At 37.0% G+C, this 14,555-nt stretch overlaps 1 protein-coding gene across 8 annotated transcripts in view; it reads left to right on the forward strand.

Moving 5' to 3' along the window:
* The window catches only part of OSBPL8 (oxysterol binding protein like 8), a 238,497-nt gene extending 224,375 nt beyond the window's left edge, over positions 1-14,122 (forward strand). For 7 of the 8 annotated variants that reach the window (XM_023559101.2, XM_064283797.1, XM_064283798.1 and 4 more), the window contains 3 exons: positions 140-245; positions 8,191-8,293; positions 11,478-14,122. In XM_023559101.2, the coding sequence (XP_023414869.2) occupies positions 140-245; positions 8,191-8,293; positions 11,478-11,610 (342 nt within the window). In that variant the 3' untranslated portion in view covers positions 11,611-14,122. The remainder of the gene's footprint in view (positions 1-139; positions 246-8,190; positions 8,294-11,477) is intronic. The other variant, XM_064283796.1, reaches the window with a different exon arrangement.
* The last annotated feature ends 433 nt before the right edge of the window (positions 14,123-14,555 follow it).

Genomic DNA, 14,555 nt, shown 5'->3' on the forward strand with positions numbered 1-14,555 from the left:
TTTTAACTCGACTGTTTTATTTTTGTTATTATTTCTGAATATATTGCCCATGAACAAACAGTTTTGACAGTTGTACAACAGTGGTCTTTAATTACAAAATATAGTACAAATTCATACAACGTGGAAATTTTTTTTTCAGGTCAATGTCCCAAAAATGAAACATAAGCCAACCAGGCAACAGAAGAAAGTGGTGAAAGGCTATTCTTCCCCAGAACCTGATATCCAGGACTCATCTGGAAGTGAAAGTAAAAATATTTATTGCACACTGTTCACTATAGGAGTATAATTTTTTAAAAAGATACTACTACACTATGATATATGAAAATGGTCTTTCATAATAACTCAAGAAAATATGTAAGAGTTTTGGTGGAGGCAGGAGTAGATGCAAAAGCTATTTTAGATTATAGGTAAGTTTCGAGACCAAGCCACAAGGTAAAGGCATGGGAAATGAAAAAAGGAAGACATGCAAATCAAGAACCACACTGTAGTACTACTCTTTGCACCTTGTTAGCTTCTGAAAAATTGTTGGTGGTTTTCTAGATTCAATTCAGAAAGCATTTTTGAGCTTTGAGCTCAGTTCCATGCTTCAGAAAAGTTGTTGATTCCCAGAATGAAGTTCTGTAGTATTTAGAAGTCACAGACAAGTAAAAATATAACTGTATCAACATTACCCCCCATGTATCTGTAGGTTTGTCGTACCATGGGGGCTTGCCTGTTGTGTTGCTGGAAGCTGTGCCACCAGTATTCAGACACCAGCAGAGTCACCCATAGAGGGCAGGTTTCAGCTGAGCTTCCACACTAAGACAGACTAGGAAGAAGGACCTGTCAGTATATTTCTGAAAAGCATTAGCCAGTGAAAACCATATGAATAGCAGCAGAACATTGTCTGATATAGTGCTGGAAGATGAGCCCCCCAGGTTGGAAGGCACTCAAAAGATGACTGGGAAAGAGCTGCCTCTTCAAAGTAGAGTCGACCTTAATGACGTGGATGGAGTAAAGCCTTCAGGACCTTCATTTGCTGATATGGCACAGCTCAAAATGAGAAGAAACAGCTGCAAACGTCCATTAATAGTCAGAACCTGGAATGTATGAAGTATGAATCGAGGAAAATTGGAAATCGTCAAAAATGAAATGGAATGTGTAAACATCGATATCCTAGGCCTTAGTGAGCTGAAATGGACTGGTATGGGCCATTTTGAATCACACAATCATATAGTCTACTAAGCTGGGAATGACAACTTGAAGAGGAATGGTGTCACATTCATCGTCAAAAAGAACATTTCAAGATCTATTCGGAAGTACAGTGCTGTCAGTGATAGGATAATATCCATATGCCTACAAGGAAGACCAGTTAATATGAGTATTACTCAAATTTACACACCAACCACTAGGGCCAAAGGTGAAGAAATAGAAGATTTTTATCAGCTACTGCAGTCCGAAATTGATCAAACATGCAATCAAGATGCATTGATAGTTACTGGTGATTGGAATGTGAAAGTTGGAAACAAAGTAGAAGGATCAGTAGTTGGAAAATACGGCCTTGGTGATAGAAACAATGCTGGAGATCGAACCAACGACTTCTTCATTGCAAATACCTTCTTTCACCAACATAAATGGCGACGGTACACGTGGACTTTGCCATATGGAACACACAGAAATCAAATTGACTACATCTGTGGAAAGATACAATGGAAAAACTCAGTATCATTAGTCAGAACAAGGCCAAGGGCCGACTGTGGAACAGGCCATCAATTCCTCATATGCAAGTTCAAGCTGAAAATGAAGAGAATCAGAGTAAGTCCACGAGAGCCAAAATATGACCTTGAATGTATTGCACCTGAATTTAGACACCATCTGAAGAATAGATTTGATGCGTTGAACACTAGTGACTGAAGACCAGACAAGTTGTGGAATGACATCAAGGACATCATCCATGAAGAAAGCAAGAGGCCATTGAAAGGACAGGAAAGAAAGAAAAGACCAAGGTGGATGTCAGAGGAAACTCTGAAACTTGCTCTGGAACGTCGAGCAGCTAAAGCAAAAGGAAGAATTGATGAAGTAAAAGAACTGAACAGAAGATTTCAAAGTGCCTCTTGAGAAGACAAAGTATTATAGTGACATGTGCAAAGAGCTGGAGATGGAAAACCAAAAGGGAAGAACACGCTTGGCCTTTCTAAAGCTGAAAGAACTGAAGAAAAAACTGAAGCCTCGAGTTGCAATAGTGAAGGATTCTATGGGGAAAATATTAAATGACACAGGAAGCATCAAAAGAAGATGGAAGGAATACACAAAGTCATTATACCAAAAAGAATTAGTCAATGTTCACCCATTTCAAGAGGTGGCATATGATCAGGAACTGATGGTACTAAAGGAAGAGGTCCAAGGTGCTCTGAAGCCATTGGCAGAAAACAAGGCTCCAGGAATTGATGGAATATCAATTGAGATGTTTCAACAAACAGATGCACCGTTGGAGGTGCTCACTCGTGTATGCCAAGAAATATGGAAGACAGCTTCCTGGCCAACTGACTGGAAGAGATCCATATTTATGCCTATTCCCAAGAAAGGTGATCCAACCGAATGTGGAAATTATAGAACAATATCATTAATATCACACGCAAGCAAAATTTTGCTGAAGATCATTCAAAAACAGCTGCAGCACTATATCAACGGGGAACTGCCAGAAATTCAGGCTGGTTTCAGAAGAGGACGTGGAACCAGGGATATCATTGCTGATGTCACATGGATCCTGGCTGAAAGCAGAGAATACCAGAAGGATGTTTACCTATGTTTTATTGACTATGCAGAGGCATTCAACTGTGTGGATCATAACAAATTATGGATAACATTGCGAAGAATGGGAATTCCAGAACACTTAATTATGCTCATGAGGAACCTTTACATAGATCAACAGGACGGAACAAGGGGATACTGATTGGTTTAAAGTCAGGAAAGGTGTGCGTCAGGGTTGTATTCCTTCACAGTACCTATTCAATCTGTATGCTGAGCAAATAATACGAGAAGCTGGACTCTGTGAAGAAGAACGGGGCATCAGGATTGGAGGAAGACTCATTAACAACCTGCGTTATGCAGATGACACAACCTTGCTTGCTGAAAACGAAAAGGACTTGAAGCATTTGCTGATGAAGATCAAAGATCACAGCTTTCAGTATGGATTGCACCTCGACACAAAGAAAACAAAAATCTTCACAACTGGATCAGTGAGCAACATCATGATAAACGGAGAAAAGATTGAAGTTGTCAAGGACTTCATTTTACTTTGATCCACAATCAACACCCGTGGAAGCAGCAGTCAAGAAATCAAAAGATGCACTGCATTGGGTAAATCTGCTGCAAAGGACCTCTTTAAAGTGTTGAAGACTAAGGTGCACCTGACCCAAGCCATGGTATTTTTAATCACATCATATGCATATGAAAGCTGGACAATGAATAAGGAAGATCAAAGAATTGACACCATTGAATTGTGGCATTGGTGAAGAATATTGAATATACCATGGACTGCCAGAAGAACAAACAGATCTGTCTTAAAGGTACAGCCAGAATGCTCCTTAGAGGCAAGGATGGCAAGACTGCGTCTTCCATACTTTGGACATGTTGTCAGGAGGGATCAGTCCCTGGAGAAAGACATCATGCATGGCAGAGTCCAGGGTCAGCGGAAAATAGGAAGACCCTCAACGAGGTGGATTGACACAGTGGCTGCAACGATGAGCTCAAGCATAACAATGATTATAAGGATGGCCCAGGACCAAGCAGTGTTTTGTTCTGTTGTGCATAGGGTTGCTATGAGTCAAAACCAACTCGACGGCACTTAACAACAACAACAACGTTAACATTATGGACTACTAGATTAAATAATGTGCTGTTCTTGTTCAAGTCAGATACTATGTAAACTGGCTTGAGCCACACTGATAATATAATCAAGAGAAGATTAAGGCCTTTGACATTACGAGAAAATAAAAGAACTTTTAAGAAGCCATAGTCCCTACTAGGTTTACACTAAGCTGAGGGAGCTCTTATTTTTATGTACACAGGTAACACTAGAGATGAATAAATTATAAATGCCGGGTAATTTATAGATGACAAATGGTAAAGGAGAGAGAGCTTTATTTAGTTTGAGGTGGTCAGAGAAGGTTATTGGAGGAACACTGATCTTAAGATTTCTGAATGGATTACAATACAAAGAACTGTCAGACGAGTGGGTGCCAGGGGCTGACTGCGGATCAGACCATCAAATACTCATATGCAAGTTCAAGTTGAAGCTGGAGAAAATTGAAACAAGTCCACAAGAGTCGAAATACGACCTTGAGTATATCCCACCTAAATTTAGAGACCATCTCAAGGATAGATTTGATGCATTGAACCAGACAAGTTGTGGTATGACATCAAAGACATCATACTTGAAGAAAGCAAAACGTCATTAAAAAGCCAAAGGAAAGACCAAGATGGATGTCAAGCCCATCAATGGATGAATGGATAAACAAATTATGGTATATTCATATAATGGAATACTACACAACGATAAAGAGCAATGATAAATCTGCAAGACATCTCATGAATGAATCTGGAAGGCATTATGCTGAGTGAAATTAGTTACAAAAGGACAAATATTGTACGAGACCACTATTATAAGAAATCAAGAAATGGTTTAAACACAGAAGAAAGCATTCTTTGATGGTTAAAAGGATGGAGAGGGAGGGAGAAGGGTGTTTGCTAACTAGATAGTAGATAAGAATTATCTTAGTTGAAAGGGAAGACAACACACAATACAGGGGAAGTCAGCACAACTGGACTAAACCAAAAGCTAGGAAGTTTCCTGAATACAACCAAACACTTCAAGGGACTTAGTAGCAGGGACGGGGTTTAGAGACCATGGTTTCAGGGGACATCTAGGTCAACTGGCATAACAAAGTTTATTAAGAAAATGTTCTGCATCCCACTTTGGTGAGTGGCATCTGGGGTCTTAAAAGCTAGCACATGGCCATCTAAGATACATCAATTGGTCCCAACCCACCTGAAGCAAAGGAGAATGAAGAACACCAAAGACACAAGGAAAACATTAGCCCAAGAGACAGAGAGGGCCACATAAACCAGAGACTCCATCAGCATGAGACCAGAAGAACTAGATGGCCCCTGGCTACCACCAGTGACCACCCTGACAAGGAACACAATAGCCCCTGATTGAGCAGGAGAAAAGTGGGGTACAGAACTCAAATTCTAGTAAAAAAAAAAAAAAAACAGACTTAATGGTCTGAGACTGGAGGAACCCTGAAAAACATGGCCCCTGAACTCTCTGTTAGCCCAGAACTGAAGCCACTTCCGAAGCCAACTCTTCAGGCAAAGATTAGCCTGGAGTATGAGATGTAAGTTGATATCTGTGAAGAGGATGCTTCTTATCTCAAGTAGATACATGAGACTAAATGGGAAGTTCCTGTCTGGAGGTGAGATGAGAAGCAAAAAGGGACAGGAGCTGGTTGAGTAGACATGGGAAATCTGGGTTGGAAAAGAGGAGTGTGTTGTCACGTTATAGGGAGAGCAGCTAGGGTCACAAAACTGTATATAAATTTTCGTATGAGAAGCTAACTTGAACTGTCAACTTTCACTTAAAACACAATTAAAAAAAAGTCAGAAGAAACTCAAATTTGATGTTGAACATAGAGTACTGAGAGCTAATAGAAGAAATGAAGAAGTAAAAGAGCTGAACAGAGATTTCAAAGGGCAGCTCAAGATGACAGTAAAATGTTTTAATGAAAAGTTTAAAGATCTAGAATTAGAAAACCAGAAGGGAGGAACCCGCTCAGCATTTCTCGAGCTGAAAGAACTGAAGAAAAAATTCAGACCTCGAGTTGCAATGTTGAAGAATTCTATGGGCAAAATATTGAACGACACAGGAGGTGTCAAAAGCAGATAGAAGAAATATATATAGTCACTGTGCCAAAAAGAATTGGTCGACATTCAACCATTTCAGGAGGTAGCATACGATCAAGAACCAATGGTTTTGAAGGAAGGAGTGCAACCTGCACTGAATGCGTTGGTGAAAAACAAGGCTCCAGGAATTGACGGAATACCAATTGAGATGTTTCAGCAAATGAATGCAACGCTGGAAGCGCTCACTTATCTATGTCAAGAAACTTGGAAGACAGCTACCTAGCCAACCAACTGGAAGAGATCCCGATTTGTGCCCATTTCAAAAAAGTTAATCCAACAGAATGCGGAGATTATTGAACATTATTATTAATATCACATGCAAATAAGATAACTCAAAAAACCATTGCAGCAGTACATCTATGGGGAGCTTTCAGAAATTGAAGCTGGATTCAGAAGACGACGCGGAGCGAGAGATATCAGTACTGATGTCAGGTGGATCTTGGCTGAAAGCAGAGATTACCAGAAAGATGTATACCTGTGTTTTATTGACTATACAAAGGCATTTGACTGTGGATTATAACAAATTATGAATAACTTCGCAAAGAATGGGTATTCCTGAATATTTAATCACGCTCATAAGGAACCTGTACATAGACCAAGTTGTTCGAACAGAGCAAAGGATACTGCGTGTTTTTAAATCAGGGAAGGTGTGCGTCACAGTTGTATCCTTTCACCATACTTATTCAGTCTGTATGTTGAGCAAATTCAAGAAGCTGTCCTACATGAAGAACATGGCATCAGGATTGGAGGAAGACTAACAACCTGAGATATGCAGATGACACAACCTAGCTTGCTGAAAGCGAAGAGGACTTGAAGCAATTACTGATGAAGATCAAAGTCTTTAGTATGGATTGCACCTCAACCGAAAGATAACAAAAATCCTCGCAAATGGACCAGTGAGTAGCATCACAATAAACAGAGAAAAGATTGAAGTTGTCAAGGATTTCATTTTACGCCCATGGAAGCAGTAGTCAAGAAATCAAACAACATATTGCATTGGGCATTTCTTTTGCAAAAAACTTCTTAAGTGTTGAAAAGCAAAGATTTCACTTTGAGGACTAAGGTGTACCTGATCCAAGCTATGGTATTTTCGGTTGCCTCGTATGCATGTGAATCCTGGACAGTCAATAAGAAAGACTGAAGAAGAGTTGATGGATTTGAATTATGGTATTGGCAAAGAATATTGAGTATATCGTGGACTGCCAGAAGAACAAACAAATCTTTCTTGGAAGAAGTACAGCCAGAATCCAGAATGCTTTTTAGAAGGGAGGGTTGTAAGACTTTGTCTTATATATTTTGAACATGTTATCTGCAGGGACCAGTCCTTGGAGAAGGACCTCATTCTTGGTAACATAGAGGGTCAGCAAAAAAGAGGAAGACCCTCAATGAGATGGATTGACACAGTGGCTACAACGATGGGCTCAAACATAGCAACGATTATGAGGATGATGCAGGACCAGGCAGTGTTTTGTTCTGTTGTACACAGGGTCGCTGTGAGTTTGAACAAACTCAACGGTACCTAACAACAGTGGATTGATTACAGCATTCTAGGCTTGAGTTGGGAGGAGTCTTCTAAATCCACTCTTTTATCTACTTGACTATATTAATATAATGTATCAGCTGACATTTTTTGTGCCGGATTATGTGTTAAACACATTTTACTAGAACCATGTAAAATTTGGGTATTATTATCCCTATTTTATAAATGAGAAAGCTGAGACTTAGAGAGGTTAAGTAAAATCGGAACAGAATTAGAAGGAAGGAATGAATGTGAGAAGGGATTTGAAAAATCAGTATATCTTGCTGGTTGGCACTAAAAATTTTTAGAGAAAGTATCAAAATTGACTAAGTTTTAAAGATTAAATGACTAGGGGAATAAACAAACATTAACAATGTAAGACTGAAGAGAAGGTCCAAAGCTGACTTCTTCAGGTGTAGGCAAGTGGGTAAGGGACAAGAGAGTAACACCTTCCCCAAGCTAATATATATTTTAAATGAATTATTTTTGATGCCATACAAAATTTAATTTGTGGTTCTTCTAAATGCATTGTAGTGTTTTAGTTTTTGAATGATATATTTGAAACTTCAAATATTCAGAGTATTCGTCTTATTATGCTAATTTCTGATTTTGAAAATAATACCCAGGAAAATTTTTATATAACACGGGAATCAGATTGTTACGTAAATTGTTTTTACAATTAATTATGTTCACTATTTTCATCAGCTTCATTCTAAATGTCTCTTTAGCTCAATCATTGAAACCAAATACAAGAAGAAAGAAAGGGATAGAACTGGGAGACATTCAAAGTTCCATTGAATCTATAAAGCAAACACAGGAAGAAATTAAAAGGTAATATTACTGATGGTGATAGTACAGTAGTTAAGAATCCTGTTACATAGGAAATCATACACAAACTTGACATTTTTATAACATTGCTAATCTAAAATAGAACCTTAGCTTCTATCACCTGATGACTAAATCCCAAAATTTCTCTTAACACTAGCATATTGGAAGAGCTTTATTTTTTTTCCTAAATTCTGATTTATTGGGCAGTGGCATCTGTGAAGTTAGAATTGGATTTTCTTTCTTATTTGGTTCTGTTGTACATAGGGTCACTATAAGTTGGAACCAACTCAAGAGCATGTAACAATAATAATTTTAAGAATGTAGCTGAACTGGGTGTGGGTGTGGGATTGTTGCTGAGAAAATTAGTTAAGAAGATCCGCTTCGTGCATGACTAATATTTAACTGAAATGTTCCAGTTGTTGAAATATTGCAATAATTCTATAACAATGGGTAAGTAACCACTGCTTTGAGACCACTGAGTGCTCCCCTTGTGGTCCCAGGCCCCTCCTTACACACCCCTCCCCATGATCCAGCAACTGTTCACACTTGGGGAGTTCCCTTAGGGGAGAAGCGGTCCTGATCCTGCTAATGATAGTTGAGTTCAGATTGCTTGCTTCCCATTGCTTTAGTTGTTAATTTTTCTTTTCGTATTAGCCCATTTGCTTTTTTATATTCAGCATTCAGTGCTAGGTGTTCAGGGGGATTTTTTTTTTTTTTTTGTCCTCTGCTCCTGGAGACCTTATGGCTTACGTTTAGCTATTATTTTCTTATCTTCTGCCAATCCCTTGTACCCGCCCAATGCCCCTAGTCGTATAGAACTCCTTATTTCTCTCAGAATGTACTGTACTGTCTCTCATCTCTGGACCTTTGTCCACATTGGATCTGCTTCCAGGAATGCCTTTCCTCCCACCGTGCGCATCAAGAAAACCCGTGCTTATCCTTCAGAATTTAATAGGAAATGCGACCCTTTTTGTAACATTTCTGATCACTTACCCATGCCCTGTAGAATTAGTTATCCCCTCAACTTGGCTTGCATAGCTCCTTGTAAGTACTTCTTTTGAGGCCCTGTGACACTATAGAGCTGTTTTTGTATGGGTCATTTCTGGCCACCCCATTGGACTATGTCTTCCTTTACAGCAGAAATCATGTCTTGTGCATCTTAGTATCCTCAGTTGTTATATATAGTAAGTGCTTAAGAAATGTTTTCTAATTTAATTATAATTGATTTTCATTATTTGTGGTAGTTCTATAAAGTTGCCACAAACACTGAATTAGTGAATTCTGAACCACTGCTCCTAGGAGAAATACAGGGTTAGGTTCCTGCAATCCCCTGGTCATAGCATTTTCATCAACTGATCAGCACGTAACTTTCTTTAATGCTTGCTTCTGTTTAAAGACACCTTATTTAATATATATATTATTAATTCATTAACATTGAACTCATGGCTTATAGCACCATAGCATAAAAGTTTATCTAGCACACATATTTTCTCTATAAGGCACATCACAGCTTTCTTGCACTTAGGAACACTAGAAAGCACTTCAGCACTATGCTTGGGGGCCATCTTAAACAGCAAAATCACCAACAAAAAATGCAAAAAACATGACAGTAAATAGACTACGAAAAGAAGACTTGTTTGCAGTATGAGAGCTGAAACAAGAAGGCAGAGCGTTACCTTGTTCAATCTCAGCTGGGAGGTCAGGCGACTCCAACTTTTCATTGCTCTGTGCATTGTTGGGGAAGCATAATTATATAAAAAAAAATCTGCCAGCTGAGACAAACTCTCTGCAGATGTAGAAGAAAAAAGTTTTATTATTGAATGATTATTAAGCCAGAATGTGATTGACATCACAGTCTGCTAAAGAGAGATTGCAAAGACAGAGGGGAATTCTATCCTTTTTATATAGCCAAGCAGATGCAACCCATTTCATACATGTTCTCAAGATTAAAAAAAAAAAAAACGTCGTTGTCGAGTCAATTTCGACTCATAGCAACCCTATAGGGCAGAGTAGAACTGCCCCATAGGATTTCCAAGGAATGGCTGGTGGATTTGAACTGCTGACCTTTTGGCTAGCAGCGGAACTCTTAACCACTACACCACCTGGTTTTCCATTCTCAAGATAAAGGATAACTAATCCTCAAGGAAGAGAACTTGACAGCACCATTTGTTCATCCTAAATTCACCTGGGATAGCTACTTGAGTTTGCTAATTTCTCATATCTTTATGACTGGAAGTAGGTTTGCACCTGGGAACCGAGGGCCAGCGGAAGATAGACTCCTGTCTTCCCAGGAACTGAGAGGAATCTTCCTTGATTGATTACATTTCAAAGAGATGGCATCCAAGTCCTTGAAGAACCATTCCTGGGTTATAAAATTGGCAGGAGGCTTATTTACTCTTTAAAAAGACTTTCATACATTTCAAAGAGCAGAGAAAGAATTTACAAGTTTTCTGAAGTAAAGGCTCTGAAAAAAGGGAGGAGAAAGGAGGAATTAAGCTTCTCTCGCTTTCTTTTTTCCTTTCTTATTTCTAATTTGTCCTTACAGCATGTCCATGAATGACCAGGAAAGGGCTACAAGTATTAATTTTGGAGTTAAAGATAAATTTTAGCTTAGGTGAATTTGCAAACACGAAATTTGCAAATAACAAGGAACAACTGTATATGCCTTTTACCGAAAAGCATTTAGGATGGCATGAGGTAATCTAAGCTCACTTCGTGTGACTAAAGAAAGGAACATTTTCCTTCTTGTTAGCATATGAAATACCTGTAGAACATTATTCTAGTCAGGGATGTCGTAAAATCTGTGGTATTCATTATTTCCTAGGGAATTTAGGATTTTTTTTCTCCACCTCCACCCCTATTTCTCTAAATATAAAATTTTAGTGGGCTAACTAAGAAGCAACATTTTTGTTGTTTTAAAACCACTGTTGTAACAGAAGAGGCAATATGTTTCTTCATCATCATCCTTTAATAATTATATTTGATACATATCATTAAGTAATATGTTTGATGCAGGATGGACAATAGATTTAGGTAAGACCTAATAATGGCTTCACATAGCATAATCAGCCTGTCTGTTCAGGCTGTAGTAAAAGGTTGGAGTAGTTAGTGTAATTAAGTGCTCTATGACTATATAATATCAAATTGTGAATTTTGTGCTAACATTTGTTATTGCTTATTTTTGTAGAAATGTTATGGCTCTTCGAAATCATTTAGCTTCAAGTACACCTGCCACAGATTATTTTCTGCAACAAAAAGACTATTTCATCATTTTCCTCCTGATTTTGCTTCAAGTCATAATAAACTTCATGTTTAAGTAGACATTCTTTACAATTGAATCAGTGAACTGGAATAATCAGATTTGGCTTGGGACCGATGTTCAAGTTGGTTTGGTCTTTATTAAGACACCACAATATTTCTAGAACAAAAAACCTTAGAGATAAATGTAGAGATGTTGACCTTTCATACCTTTTATCCTTAACCTGAAACAGAAGCTATCCTATTTGGTTATTAAAGTGAGCTACATATTAAGTGCCAGAACATTTCTAGCTTTTGTGAGCGTGTCTACATGTGAATATAATAAGTCCACATGTATACACAATGTCACTTACATACTCTTATCTGGCATTAGTCTTTGTATTCTATAGTATGTTCTGAGATATATCGTTAACATTGTTCGTAACAAAGACGCTATCAATCTTATAAATAGATGTAATCTATTTCCTTCACAAAACTTTTATCAATAAAGAATTACAGAATGGGAAATGATGGATTAATAGACATAAATAATTCAGTATGCTGTACTGTTAAAAAGAAATCATTTTCAAAACACCCAGCTAAATTATCGAGAAACAGTGAGAAAAAAGTGTGAATGGTCAAAATTGATATATTGAGAAAGATGGCAAAATGTTTTTGAAAGTTTAAGATTTTTTTGAATCTTTTTTATATGTTCATATGTGTATATCAATGTAAAAACTGGTATTCAGCTACTTGGATCGATTGATTATATCTTTATCATACTTACATGATATCACTTTAAGCACTTGTTGTTAAAAAAGTATGAATGGTCGAAGTATATTGCTGTTCTTTTTTGTTATTTTTGTTTTTTTTTAAGTCATCTGATCCATAACATAGGCCAAATTCTAGAGTAGAGCATATGAAATACTGATAATTCATGCTTTCTCATTATGATCAGCTTATTCTTGCTTTCATTTAGATCTTAGTGTGTCAGTAAATGAGTAGAAAAATTATAACCAATATTTTACTTCAAAAGCCAAAAAGAGAAAGGCAAGAAGAAAAAGTGGTAGCATTTATACGTACATTATAATTGGTTTCTTTAAAATGTGCAATAAGTTGAGCGTGTAAGAAGAACATCAAGTTCCCATGTTTAATTCTTCATTATCCCTCTCTGTTCTTAGTAACTTCATTCTGTGGCAAAACCACAAATCTCCCTGATTCCTTTTGTTCAGGATCAGGCATACTTTTTTCTAAAGTTCTTTTTTTTTTTTTTTTTTTCAATTTAACATTTTGACTTCATGTTTTTTGCGTAAGTTTTTATAATCCTCGGTAGCAATTTTTGCAAATGTAGTTAGCTTTAGGAATGTAAGCTATATCTTATAATCCTGAAAGCATAGATTTTGAAATGGTTATTAATGAAAATGAAGGTCAGATAGTAATTGCTCTGACCACATTTGCCTTTGACAAAGAAGAGACTAGAAGAAATTACAGTCAATTTTATACCATGATAAATATAAAACCAAGGGATGATTGCTAAATTACGAAAATTGAAAATGATAGAGCCTGTTTTTTTTTTTCTTCCTCTAACCAATATAGCAATGGCTTTAACGAATATAGCAACCTTAAGTATATAATTTATGTGATCTTTAGGTTTCTATGAAGAGCCATTTCCCATGTATTGTTGGCAAAACAATACTGTATTCCAAGTGTACATGTAAAAATATTTTTTAAGTTGATTAAAGCATAAATAAGATGTACCTATATCCAGTATTTTCATGACCTCACTAGAACGGGTGATTTTTTTGGTTGCATTTCATATTTTTGTCAATACAATTTTTGTACTCACATTCTGTTACCCATGTAATGCTCAACTGCATACTCATTGATATATGATATTTTGTAAATATTGTACAATTAGATCTTTTTTTATGGTTTAAATTAGTATTAACGTGTCTGTATTATATATAATTTGATGGTCTGATCACAAAAATCATCATTAAATCCTGAAAAAATATTTTGTTGGTGACCCAACTTGGGATTTTGGTCTTACCCCGTGTGTGTTACATTCATTTGGTCTACATAGTGTTTTATCTATATAGGTATCTTCTAAGACTGGAAAAGTAGTTTTTTCTTTATTTTTTATTTTATTTTATCATTTTTTTTAGGGTAGATGTTATGGTTCTTACCCAAGGAGTCAAAAACTATTTCATGAGAAAGAGCAGGGCTACTGTTATAGATTGAATTCTGTCCCCCCAAAATATGTGTTACAAATCCTAAATTCTATGCCTGTGGTTATAATCTCATTTGGGAATGGGTTGTCTTTATCTTGTTAATGAGGCAGGATTAGTGTAGGGTGTATGTTGAGTCAATCTCTTTTGCAATATAAAAGAGATTAAACAAGCCAGCAGAGCAGAGATGGGAGAAGAGCGATGGTAAACCACATGAAGATTGCCCAGGAGCAGAACTTCAGAAGAGACGAAGACCTTTCTCCAGAGCTGACAGGAAGAAAACCTTTCCCTAGAGCTGGCACCCTGAATTGAATTTGGACTTCTAGCCTCCTGAACTGTGAGAAAATAAACTTCTGTTTGTTGAAGCCATCCACTTGTGGTATTTCTGTCATAGAAAAAATAAATAAATAAGACTTTCTTATACACTAAAAGCATATACCTATTCTGATAGTCCTCTTATGCTTTTAGCTGTATGAGTTCCTTTCTGTGAACTGAACACAAAACTCAGGTATTGGTGGCTTAGTTCTAGATCAGTGCTTATCGTAAGTAGGCTTAGGGTATGAATCCTTTAAAACACATAACTTTGTATTTAACCATAATATGTAATTAATTTTACATGTTTTATACCTGAGTTTAATCTTTCTTCACACATGGATTCATAAAAATTGTGATTTAGTGCTAGTTGTCTGAGAGCCTCATGATGGTTTCTAGGATTTAAGACCTACCTTATGACCAGTTTTTTTCATTTGATCAAAACATTTTCTCATGAAATTTTATATAATTATTGATATGTGTGCATT

Source organism: Loxodonta africana, chromosome 4 (genome assembly GCF_030014295.1).
Source record: "Loxodonta africana isolate mLoxAfr1 chromosome 4, mLoxAfr1.hap2, whole genome shotgun sequence".
Classification (NCBI taxonomy): domain Eukaryota; kingdom Metazoa; phylum Chordata; class Mammalia; order Proboscidea; family Elephantidae; genus Loxodonta; species Loxodonta africana.